At 39.8% G+C, this 13,206-nt stretch overlaps 1 protein-coding gene across 1 annotated transcript; it reads left to right on the top strand.

Annotated features, from left to right (window-relative positions):
• The first annotated feature begins 323 nt into the window (after nt 1-323).
• Nucleotides 324-7,507, top strand: LOC139728798 (uncharacterized). Its single transcript, XM_071639735.1, has 2 exons — nt 324-425; nt 6,383-7,507. The coding sequence occupies exons 1-2, from the start codon at nt 324-326 to the stop codon at nt 7,505-7,507; spliced, it is 1,227 nt and encodes a 408-aa protein (XP_071495836.1).
• The last annotated feature ends 5,699 nt before the right edge of the window (nt 7,508-13,206 follow it).

Raw genomic sequence — 13,206 nt, 5'->3', positions numbered from 1 at the left:
CTATATTTGTTTGACACTGTACCCCTTCTCTATCCCTGACACATTCTATGCGTGTAAACAGCATTCGGACCTGTTTGCTTTCTCAAGGTAATGGGCTGTTGTGCATGTCAGTGCGTGTGTGCAGTTTCGCACATGAGCGTTTACCTTCCTTCACAATACCACCATTAAACTTTCTAATAAGGATGAACAAAAGCTTTCCGTTCACATAGTCGACGATTAACTCCTTTTGTCCACTTATCAAAACACTTGCCCCTTCTTTTGCTTTCGACACCCCCCCCCCCCCCCCCCCTCCCCAACCCACCCTCATGCATTGTCCACAGATAATGGTCTCCGCCGTTCACTCGGCGTCTGCAGCGGCTAAGATGAGGCTGGACGAGAGGCGCGAAAGTCTCTTCCGAGAAGCTGGCCAACTTCGCTCAGAACTGGTAAGGAAGGACTGTAAGAACTAATCCTTTGATGGCCCTTTTGAAAGATTACGGGCTGAGAACAGGGACACCAGTCAAAATTTGAGTGATCAATTCTTGGTCAGATTGAGCAACTAATTATAGGTACGGGAAAACGATCAACGCAGTATAAGATATCTACATATTCAGTTTCCACAAAAACGTAGCCTTTTATTCCGAGACGTTTCCATTTTCAATGCCACAAGGAATAATGTCAGTGAGTTTCTCTGACATCACTTTCATAATAAATACGCCATTTTGCATGCTTCAATTTGCACAGGATGTTACAAACATCCTCTTTTAAAACGCTGCTCTTTGAAACGACATGAAGAATATAACGTCAGTGGTTTCTAATGACATCCATTATACATCATAAAAAGCCTAAAGATTTTCAGTGTCCACAATATATTTTGGCATTTCTCAACAAACCTATAGCTCTTCTTGAATGACATGCACAATTTAAAGGACGTGTCGATATCCACTGGAAACTAATGTTTTAGAAAAGTAGGGCCTATTTTAGGAAGGAGGAATAGCTGGTGGTTTATTTGGGCAAAGACTGAAATAAACAGCTGCACGAGGGCAAGACGGCCTTTTCTATGATCACTCACTTCTTAATTCGTAAAAACAAACAAACTCGTTTAGGCTTATAGTGTTCTTTATGTCTAGTTGATTAAGTACAATGTATTTCATTGAATCACAGAGAGTTAAAACGTTGTATCACTGCAATCTAGATTGCTCTGAGAATGTCAGGAGAGTCTATATAGGGCCTAATTCTGTCTGTGGTGTGAAGAATATACAAACCTCTTCGTGGCGAACAACCCTTGAAAAGATATCAAAAGCAATCATGCGGAGTGGTTCTTATGTACAGTGTATGTTCACACTTATTGTGAGTTGCAGTCACTTGATTTATCAGTGCAACGACTAACTGTTCACAACTTAAGTTTGATTCAATTAAAGCCCAGTCATGCCAACTGCTATTGAAATCTAGGCGTGTTCTACATGTATATCTGATATAATCACAAGCAACAAATTAAACTGATCACTGGATTCGAACGCTATGCAAGCTTACTCTGGATGACAACATTAATATAGTTTATTATTTCTTTTTTTAAACTTTTATGTCAAATGATCAAATATTAAAACATTTTTATACCTTAATAAATACGCTGAATCAGACGGCGTTACGCACATCCAAATTATTTTATATCCAATGGAGGAGAGCAGAGCATTTTACCTTTCTTTAGTGTGTGTTTGCTTTCATACAGCGGATTCATGTAAATTAAACCTAATACAAGTACATGAATAAGCATCGCCGGAAGAAATATCGTATTATGAAAATATCTGCTCTTTTATTAAGAAACGTCACTTGCAATCACATTCCTTGCTTCTTCTGTTTTAATTCACTGGTACACACTTGATTTATGTCGAGTTATTCTTACATGTGTTTTAACTTGTCTGTTATCTCTCGGTTTTTTTTTTTCATTTTCCTTTCGTCTTTTCGGTTTTTTTTTTTTTTTTGCGCTGAAGAACACTGTATTAAGCGCATTACAAATGTAACGCATTACTATTACTATTACTCGTCGCTTTACGATAAACATGTTCTCTTACGAATGCCACCGATTAAAAGTACGACAGTGAACAGGTGAATGAGTTATCATTTATGACGCAGGCAATATCAGCTGTCTGTATCCTGTTGGGGTTATGAGAAGATATGATGTAGCCGATGTTACTATGCAACGGCATAAAGTGACTGAGTTATATCGTTAGGTCGATACTCTACCGTGTTGAGACGCCTTCAATCTCCATGGTTGGTTAGTCTATCGAGGACACATTAATCTCCATCATATCGCGCTCGACGTAATGGAGCGACTCCTCCGCGAACAAGCGAGTTTTCTTTGCCAGATCTTTCCTCCCTGCTGCGATATTGTCGCCGAGTAATTATCCTAATCGATGGCATGATGTTCTCCCCACTCCAGCCCCATCGACTCAGGTTTGGTGGATGGGTATCTATCGATCATATCTCTCAATCCAACTGGTAAAGTACCATTATTTCATGACGCGCCTTCGATTTCTTATTCTGTCTGTTCAGGTGGATAACAGGATTTTTACGACTTCAAAAATCGATTCAGTCTTTCTGCCAAAAAAGAACGAATACTGATGCACAACGAGTGCATTGTCGGGAGAACTGGAAGTTAAACGTTAAATTTCATCATTGCTCCGCCTTGGCGTACTCCTTTGTAACTTTTCAATATCTTGGTGGAGAATTTCGAATTGACAGCAATTATCAGTTAAGAATTTGGCAAACAGGATTACGAAAGACAAGATTATCTAATAGTACCCAGTAAAGAGCTCAAGAGAAGATGTTTGAGAAACAGAGGTAGAAGAAGGAGAACATGACTGAGAGAAAAAGACTCAAAGTGTGCTTTCATCACTTTCCTTCTGATATTTCATTGTAATCAAATATCAATTTCCGATACCACATCGCGATCTAGCCGATCTTATAGTATCATTAATGTCTAGAGAACGGTCATACCGTAGCTCACAGATAAGTAGTTCACAGAGATCAAACCAATGAATCGTTACCTATTCATTGTTGTGTTTGGGTGTTGTTGTTATTTTTTCGACACAGCTCGTCATTGCGCACCTGCTACTTATTAACTAGATATAACAGAAACAAATTTGTTTCATCTTTCCACAAAACATATCACGTAAGAAAATTAAAAATGATCTTGAGTATGCAATAGCTGCCTGTACGATGAAATTACAGGTAATTAACGAAATAAAAACATGTATAAATTGTTGATTCGCAGTTGGTTCTGGGCATTTGATAGCCTTTCTTCTTTTTTAGTTTTTCTTGTATGTATATTTTCATATTCTTTCTTCTTTTTGCTAGTCTTACGTCCACCATTCAAAATATCACGTTCTTGTTAAGTGTATACACGCTACGATCTTTGCCATCATTTTTTTTCAACTTTTGATCATTCATGTACTTATTGATTGATTGATTGATTGAAACCAGCAAGAAACACTTTCTTACAAGGAAGAAAAAGCGTTTCTGGTCTTGCTGTTTTCCATTGTCATTAATTTCATGATAGTTTTCGAAAGTGATACATAATTATGAATAACCAGCAAAATGTCATATGTTTGTCTATATCTGGCCGATGATAAAAATCCGAATTTGCGCAGCCAAGCATCTTATGGAGTGTCTTCATTCAAATGCTGTCTTCTCCGCCCTTTCGTATATAGAATGTGAGGTCATACCATAGAATCAATGGATGCTGAATAAAGAGCCTGTATCGATCCATTTTCCTCACACGTTGGTCACGATGGCTGAAATCAATACACTTTGAAGAATGAAACATGTGTGATGTATCTATTCAGAAGAGCTAGTGTTGTTATGAATGAAAAAAAAAGACTAAACAAAACATGATCCTTGAAGCGACAAGACAAAGCAGAACAAAACAAAGAAGATTCCTATAATCAAATTCATGCTAATTTAATAATTTTCTTCTTCTTTTTTTTCGTTTTCATATCCCCAGTGACTGGAGTGTCAGGTTTTACTTTTCTTTTCTTTTTTTTTATTGTAACGCACAATATCATCGTGCGGCACACTGTGCTTCAAGATCACGGTAACAATTGCACAGAGTATGTCATTTTCCTTACCTGTCAATAGTTTGAACCTGAAAATAGTGCTTGCCGGTGCTTCTCAATCACATGTAAAGAAACATAGATGCATAATACGTAGGCCATATTATGGAAAGTTTCCATCGACTCAGCTCAAAACAGAACACGACTTGCGCTTGACATGCTTCTGCTCAGTTGATTCAATAACATTGAATGATGAATACATATACGTGATTTCCGCATGCAATAGCTTTATCTATTTCTTTATTTCATTAACTTAGTCCTCTTTATGCTCCGCAACCTTTTCATTGTGCCAAATTTTCTACCAAGTATAGGGATACCTGTAACCTGTTCATATTTACACAGAATTAGGGTTCTTCATTAAATGTCGACAAATCGTTTTGAAGAAAAGTTGTAAGAGAAACCATGATCTCTTTTTTTTTCTTACCAGTACGAACTTGGCATGCACGTGATATTATTGTTAAATGAGAGATAATTTGGTTGAAATGATATGCCGTATGACAGCAATAAAAGTCTGATGATTAAACTTAACCCGTTGTCTACGAGAAACGGGTGCCCCTGTTTCGAAGCAGTGGGAAATCAAGTAATCCCGGAAGCAATGGGCTAAATGCCAGCTTTATGTAGAACATGCATGCAGAGGAACCGTTTAAGAATGCACAGCACTCATACTATGAAAAGATGTATTCTGGACTTGAAAACCTCTGTTGAAATTCACGTCCAATCCTTTACTGCTGGCATGTTGTCACGACTTTTTAAACTATGGTGGCAATGATAATGAAGATCTTATAGCAATAATCATTATCTTAGAGTCACAAATTCGTCAGTCCAAATCTTGGACCCAAGACAACGTGATTGCTCCTACAATGTATATACCAGTAGACAAGGTTCCTTAGATATAATACTATGATTGCTTCACCTTGTAATGTAGGCATGAAAAGCGCACGGAATACAATTGAAACATCAGGCTATCATGACATACACCACCTAATTAGATATCGATTCTTACTCGCGCATAACCTCCTTTTCAGACCCTGGCGAAGAAATAAAATAATTATGTGCATAAAGTAGTACTGCAGATCCTTTTTTTTTTGTCTGTTGTCTGTGTAAAACATTGGTATACATGGTCTTCCAGAAGCAAGCATAGGATTCCTGGCCGTTGTATCCTCATCCTGGTAATGTCATTTAGGTATGGGGAGGGTTTATTTTTCTACTTCGGTAACGCTCTGGCACAGTGCGTACTGCAGAGTTAGCTGTAAAATAACGCCACTTCTAGTATACTATTGTTATTCTATAAACCAATCTTATAATTCATTCCTCTTCACTGATTGTTTAAAAAGTTTGTATACTTAAATAAGATTCTATCACTGGTCTTCTGTCTTTAAGGGTATGAAATTTCACCTGGTTGTGAATAGAGCCATGAACATTATTTTATGATAATTTTTCTAGAAACAAGTGAAAAAAAAAATGAACTGAAGTGGATGCAACATTATCAGTTTGTAGTACAACGCAGGGTGATTACAGCCAGGTGAATTGCTTTGAATTACATAGTTCATTAGATGTAAAGTCACAGCATTTCTCTGCTACTTCGCTTGAATTCTTTCCGAGGAGTCACTCAGATTTCATTGCTCTCATTAACGAAGACTTCTTCTTTTATCGGGGGAATTTTCCATGATTTATTTTAGAGTGTTTCATTATGCCTTTTCATGTGCAATGTTCCCACGGTCGACTCAGTCAACGGCGTGCCAAGTTCGCATATTTCGCTAAAACGCACAAACCCGCCCAATCCAATGTATATATCGCTAAATGCCACAGTACAATGAAAGCGTCACTTGCGATTCCATTCTTTTCACATGTAGCTTACATTATGTGGTTATTGAATACCAAGCGGTGTTACCTATATGATTATGATTTTTGAGTAAATTTTCAGTTTCTGTCACTGTTTTGTGTGCAAAAGTCATGCCTGGACAATAATGTAACTACTGGTAATTCAATTAAATAGAAATAATCATAGATTTGTCAAAAAAAAACAACAACAACAAACCTTTCATCAAAGCATAGCTTGGCATTTTCTCCACAACTTTGCCTATTACTGTCATGTCAAGCGTAACAAAAATCCATAAAAAGATGCTCAGATTAAAAAAAAAGAGGTTGTTTTCCAAAAGTATGTATACGTTGCCGTCTCAGAATATTGTAGCACACAGGTGCTTTGCAACATGCCGCGTAAAGAGTTAACGATGCTTATATCTAAAACCAAATTTTAAAGAGGTCACATCTTATTTCGTATTTTGCTCCAGGAAAACATCAAGGATGCACACCGACTCGTCAAGAAGGAGATTAAAGGCATCCGACGAGCGATGGGGCTCTTGGTGGTTAGCTGTCGGAGCCAGAACAACGGCGAGAGAAGCCGCGAGTCTCACAATCTTCAGTCCAACTGCAATCAGATGATCAGATTACCGACAGAGTTTAGCCAGAACATCGATATGGAAGCAATGTGTACCGACATACCCATGCTGGAGCCGCTGTCTGATGATGACATGATTTTTGGTGAATATGACGAATATGATAGTCCGCCTCCGGATGAAACATTCCGACACATGTACCTACAGCGTCGGCAGAGCTATCAGTTTGGATCGCCCTCTCCAGAGCGCGCCGTTTTCAACGCAAAGCGCGTCAGCCCAACTCGCGCGTCTATTCACTTCGACAGAGACTTTCGCGTCAGTCCGTCTGCCGCCGGCACAGTCCATGGTCGAAGATCTAAGCTTGCCACGATGCGCGAAGACGACCATGACGATAGTTCGTACATGAGCAGTGAAACCGATGTTGAAACGGACTATGCTGGCACGGAGAGTAGCGAAAGCCAGGATTTGAGTCCGCGCTCGTTTGTTCACCACATGGATGGAACTTACGCTCATTTAAACCATGGACAGGTGCCCCATTCGAAACGACGTGGTTCGGCTGGTATGATAGACGCGGAATCTCTCCGCTGGAGCAGTAGTTACGATACGGATACCAGGCAGTTCGCTCTCGAGTCAATAGCCGAGTACAGAGTGAGTTTGAGTCGAAAGCATCCTCCTGTTTTAAGGCGTGGCTCAACGCAACCTAACCTATACGCCTACAGCCGCCAGACAACGAGCATGAAGGGAGCAGCAAACTCAACAAAAAGGCATCACACAGCGCCGCCATCACCGGCCGATAGTTCCAGGAGGTTTTCGTTCCAAATTCCGGCGACAAGCAGCAGACATGCTTCGACGTCGCCGAAATCCTCGCCACGACAGACAAGGAGCGCATCTGTGTACGCCCAGCAGGAACTCATCGGCTCGCCACTGACCATGCGGAGAGGTTCGGCGGCTGCAGCTGCGGCGGCCGCTTTCACGTCAAGAAACTATCATCTTGAACGACGAGTCACAGAAATTGTCTGAAAAAAGGGAAAGGACACTCAACGGAGACACATCTAGACTAAAAATTGCAATTACATTGACAAAGCACTAATATTTCCGCAGTCTAGTTTGTCTGAATACAAACAATGAAGGCTGGAAAAGCAAACAAAGAATGGATAAAGATTAACGAATGATTATTGTAACATTAGGATTCGGAAGGAGTTAAACTATATTAAATAAGAGTTCTTCACGACGTCATTATTTCTAAAGGATTAAACTTTGATCGAGCTATAGAAAACAACATGTTTCATAATTAGGCCGACTCATGGAACCCAATATCACTTGTGTTGTTTCCTTTTTCGTGTCAAAAGTTTCTCTTTTATTTTCTTTGTATGATTCACCATGTCATTAACTCTGCGATCACATCAATCTCTCTTAAAGTACACCTGTACAATTGTACCTCACGAATACTATTATTTCCGAGATTAAAAACATTTACAAAAATGTCAAGCGTGGTTGTAGCCATTCACCGTCATTAATGTTGAAAAATGATATGACTCGGGTATTATAACATAACTTTCACCCTAAACCTGATACACTGCTGTTGTTATTTCGTCGTGGAATGTTGATAGGATTATGTCGTCGGTTGAGAATGATAAGGGTGTTAAGTTGTCGCTAAACCCATAGTGTTCAAGACAAGTTAACGCCCTTCTCATTCTCAACAGACGATGTTATAAGATGAGACAGTGCAAAATCCGATTATTGATCTCATTGACGCTTTAATTACAAAATGATTTGCATGTTGTTGTTGCTGTTGTTGTTTTGTTTTGTTGCAATGGAGCGATAAAATTCTGCGTCCACGACAGATCATGATGTGCGTCTCTCAGCACTGCTGAGAATAAGGCATGAATATGTGCTTTCCGTGCAGTAACCACTGAGGGCGCTCGACTAGAAAAGTAAAGCTCCATGGCTCAGCCAACGGTCTCTTTTGGATAGTCATTATTCCGTGTATTGAATTCTGCTGATGTGCAACAGTTCACAAAATTATACGAGTGCTAAATCAAAACATCTTTTGCGGCTTGTCATTATAATTGTTGTTTTTTTTATTTTCTTTTGCGTTTTCTGCAATCACTGATCCACTCCTTACATCACCCCTACCCCCCCCCAAAAAAAAAAATATGGATATATACTGTAATAAATTTCATGCCTTACATAATGTCCTCAACAAGTATCAAACTTCAGCTGAAACACGCATCACTTACCTTATGATTTGCATTTACCTTGACTAATGCACAAATTCAAAATAATAAACAAGTCTTAAAGAATCACGGTTCAGACATTATGGTAGCAAGGCCCCCAATGCTACAGTCGTATGTGAGAAAAAAAAAAAACAACTCATGTCCGGGTTAAATTTCACTGGAGGAAAAGAACCGTGAAACGGTATTGTATGTAGCCTGTGATTCTGTATGTGAGCTGGTGCATCTGTTACAAGACAAGTTGCCTACATTAATAGGGTGTTGTTATACACGTTGTACCTATTTCAACTGATTTCACTATTAATAACATTACGAGGCAGGATAGACTTTTTGAGCGCTGGAGCTCAGTGGGTACGGAAAGAAGTAAAATTAAGGAATCCTGAATGATATACCTATTCGGATCATTGTGACGGACGCAGGACCGGAATTAAGGTATTTTGATGTCTGTGGGCCTATACTGGTCGTGGGTATGAGATTCGAGCATACAAGGAGTTACTAGGCGAGCTTGGTACATCTACGGCTTTACTTACACCCTGCAGTCAGGGGGTTGGTGACCGTCGGTCTTACTGACTGATGCAAGCGAAACATATTTTTTTTTTTTTTGTACTCCATACAACAGGTGATACACTGCATGGCTCATTCTTGATCACGGTTATAGTGTGGGGTCCTTTTGCTTATCACGCATTGGGTAGGCATAATTATTTGGATATTCTGTTGGTGGCCCCTCTCTTCACAATAGCAGGGAGTTTTCGCATCATTGAAGTTGAATGATTAGAATAGAAGCCGAAGATCGAAATAGCTGCGCGTTATCAGGCACTTTTCTATACAATGTATCATAACCGGGTCATCAGGCATTTTTCTACAGTATACTACGGTGGATTGTATAACCAGTATCATGCTTCTGCACTGTTTCCGTGCTAGTAGTGCTGTCATCACGAGGACTTTCATTGCTTTGTGCACAAAAAATACAATGAAATTCATGATGTTCCGTGGATAATTCAGCAACGTCAACCCTTTAAAGGTCGAAACTGACACTTTCATCATCGTTGCAAGGTTATCGCAACACAGCAAAAATTCTGATGCAAAGAACAAATTGCATTTCAATTTTCGATTTCATTTCAAAAACTTAAAGAGAACTTTAGTGTAGATTAGAAGATAAGCCAACCGGAAACTCCCCGAGGTCATTTCAGCTAGTACCATCACGTCATTTCATATACACATACTGTAGTTTCTGCTTATATCAATGTTTTCAGAGAAAAAAACAAACACGTGAGACTGTAAATTTCCACATCCGGAATATTTAAGTTGATTTTCACGAAATATCTACCAATATCCCTGCTTGATTTTGCAGTGTTAATATCAGTGCAAAGATCAAACTTGGAAATACAAAGAGCAAGAGATTATTGCAACTCATTCGTTAAAGTCCAGGGCCCCGTTGCATAAAAGTTACTATTGTGGTAATTTTGCCATCCAATGGTAACTACCATGGAATTCTCGATTTTGATTGGCTATTGAGTATTGTTACCATGGTAGTTACCATTGGATGGGGAAGTTACCACAATAGTAACTTTTAAGCAACGGGGCACAGAAATATTTTGCCCTTGGACAACTAACTTCCTGGCAGCGCAGTAACTTCCTCCATACACCATTGAACTTTATTTATGATTTACCACCAACGCTCCTACATGCGTTGACGTATTGCGATATAGGTATAGTACTATTCTGTTGCATGTTTGCGATCTAGACCTACCGTATCATACGAACACGGTAAATCCTGAATGTGTAGGGATATTATGCTAACACCCTTTGATGGTAGTCATATATATATCTATGTTTTCGAAGGAACCGTTCCATGCATGTATACCATATTCAAGAAGGAAGTAACTGAAGAGGGCGTTTCATAGCATAATCAGGAGTTGGTTTCATGACATTTGTTCCTGCGACAATAATTGCTCCCACAAAATATGTGCACGCTAAGCCAAAAATGAATTCTACCCTCAAACATAACCCTATCCCTGATCCTTTGATATGACCACATCAAACTAAACATAAAATCCTTTCACAACCCGAACCCCAACGAAAATAAAACCAGCGCAGTTGTCGCAGAGGCGAATGTCGTGTCACCATGGAGTTCCATAGCAAGTCACAGAGGAAGTATTAGCAAGGGTAATTATTATGAGCAAGAATACGGCGAGGCTATCGACCACCATGGTTGACTTCCCATTATGAATAATAAGATGTCACGTAAAATACCGCGTTCGCATGGTTGACTTCACACTTTGAAATGGTGGTAATATTTCCTCAGAGTGCTTTATTCACTGAATATGTTTGGAGTAGCGCTCTTGAACCTAAAAATCGCTGTGCTATGATAACTTGAAAGAGGCGAATCCAGGAATTCCACAAAGGGGGAGGGGGTGGGGGGGGGGGGTGGGGTGAGAGGCGCACGCGTCCCCCGGCCTCCATTTTTTTCTTTTTATGTCATTTGGTTTAGCAAAAAAAAAAAGGGGGGGGGGGCGCCCGCTGCTCCCCCACCTGTATCCGCCACTGTATGTAGGTTATAATATATATCATGTATATATATATATATATATATATATATATATATATATATATATACTATATACTATATGTATATGTATATATATTTATATGTATAATCATGTAATTCTGTTTTACTGAACTAATTTGTTGATCTGACTGACGTCTGTGAAATGCACGCAAACGCTTGATTGTAGTAGCATTGTAAAACTCAAGTGTTTAAAATAATCATAAGGAATAATCGTTTTCACTCTAATAATCAACTTTTACAGATTGCACTCACGAATGTAGGTGTGCGTCATTGTCTGTATAACGAGATACGAAGTAAAAATGTGACCACTCACATGGGTTTTCGATACAATACAAAAATACACAATGAAAGATGATCACATGGGAAAAGATGAAGTCACACGTTTCCAAATGTCTGACAACAACAAGAAAAAAGATTTTTACTGTAAGTTTATGGTGCAAGTCATAAACACCAAAGACGACAATCAAAAATGAAAAAAAAAACAACCAACAACAAAATCTCATGAATAGAATACTAGTTTTATAGACCTACCAATAAATTTGAAAACTTGTGATTATCATATCTACATCTAAGAACACTACTACACGAGTGTAATCCAAACATCACTCAAGCTTTCAAATAGACAACCCGAATGGATTTCGGATTATATGTAACGCACGTATTTCGACACCAGTAATGGATTATTGATGTCAGTGTTCACCTTTTTACAACTATGAAAGGAACGCCGAGGTACCTAACAGGGGATGTTTCCCTATCGAGACCCTTTATAGAATACACTTGTATAATATCGTTCAAAAACATCATGATAATGCAACAGGAAAACACATGATAATGGCTTTGCAGATATGTCGTTCTTGAAGGAAGGTGTTGTCACTCGTAATTGGACGATTCTGCAGTGATCAGACAAACCAGGGAGGTGAGAGTAGTTCTCTCACCTTCCCAGTGGATAACCAAGGAGATATGTGATTGGACAAGCCATAGCTCAAGGTACATGTTCGTTGTACTTCCCAAAACGTGTATCGTCTGCATGAGATATACATCAGTGATAATACACACGCAGTTTACACGTAATGCCGTTGTTGCTGTTGTTGCTATTGTTTGATTTTACTCGACCCTAAACCACGAAAAGACTCCTGTCCCTATTGACCTCGAGTTATTCACTCGTCGAATCTCACGGCTAGACTCGCACACGAAGGCACTCTTCCGTAACTATTCTATACTACCACCTAGTCTGGTTTCCAGACCCTTTGCCAACTGCCAACGAAGTCGCCGCCCCGCGACGAAGTCGCCGCCTCTGCCGAAGGCAAACTGCGCGACAAAATCAACTTAAACTATACTAGTTTTTGACGTTGAGGGCGTCAATATCATGAATAGCGAAATAGTATGGGCAGAGGGTCTGGAAGCCAGACTAACTACCACCATGAGAATGGAAGAGCTAGACGCTCAGACGTGAAAAGCAATGTTGTACGTGGACATCCCGCCCGCACGTACTGGCAGACAGCAGTGAGCCATGGTGATGCCGCCGTGTAGAGGACTGGGGTACCGACGCTCCGCTGGAGGTAGGTTACACTGATTCATTTCGAAGTGCGGGATATTATGCTCGTGGGGGATTGTTAGGGTAGAGGCCTGGTGCTGTGTGAGTCGCATGCGGTGTATTAGGCATTTTGTCAGTTGAAACGATGTCTTTTTTAGAGAGCTTGGGTCCTTTTAAAGCGTGATCTGAAAGTACAGCAAAGAGATTATAGAAACTGAATACTATAAACTGTGTGTAACATACCTTTGTGAATGTAGCCTGAATTTGCACCTGATTTAATACTATCGATCACCGGCCCCTAGACCCTCACATCAGCACGGCGGGGAGACGTGGGATTGCCCTGTAACGTCTGGGTTCGCTCCACAGAGCAGACACCACACAG

Source organism: Diadema antillarum, unplaced genomic scaffold (genome assembly GCF_040938485.1).
Source record: "Diadema antillarum isolate AM-2024a unplaced genomic scaffold, OU_Dant_1.0 seq00000201_RagTag, whole genome shotgun sequence".
Classification (NCBI taxonomy): Eukaryota; Metazoa; Echinodermata; class Echinoidea; order Diadematoida; family Diadematidae; genus Diadema; species Diadema antillarum.
The sequence above is the reverse complement of the archived record's forward strand: the minus strand, read 5'-3'. Positions and strand labels throughout refer to the sequence as shown.

Coding starts and splice junctions, on each gene's coding strand:
- LOC139728798 (XM_071639735.1), top strand. CDS start 324: ATGGTCTCCGCCGTTCACTCGGCGTCTGCAGCGGCTAAGATGAGGCTG. Junction 426..6,382: donor GCCAACTTCGCTCAGAACTG/GTAAGGAAGGAC, acceptor ATTTTGCTCCAG/GAAAACATCAAGGATGCACA.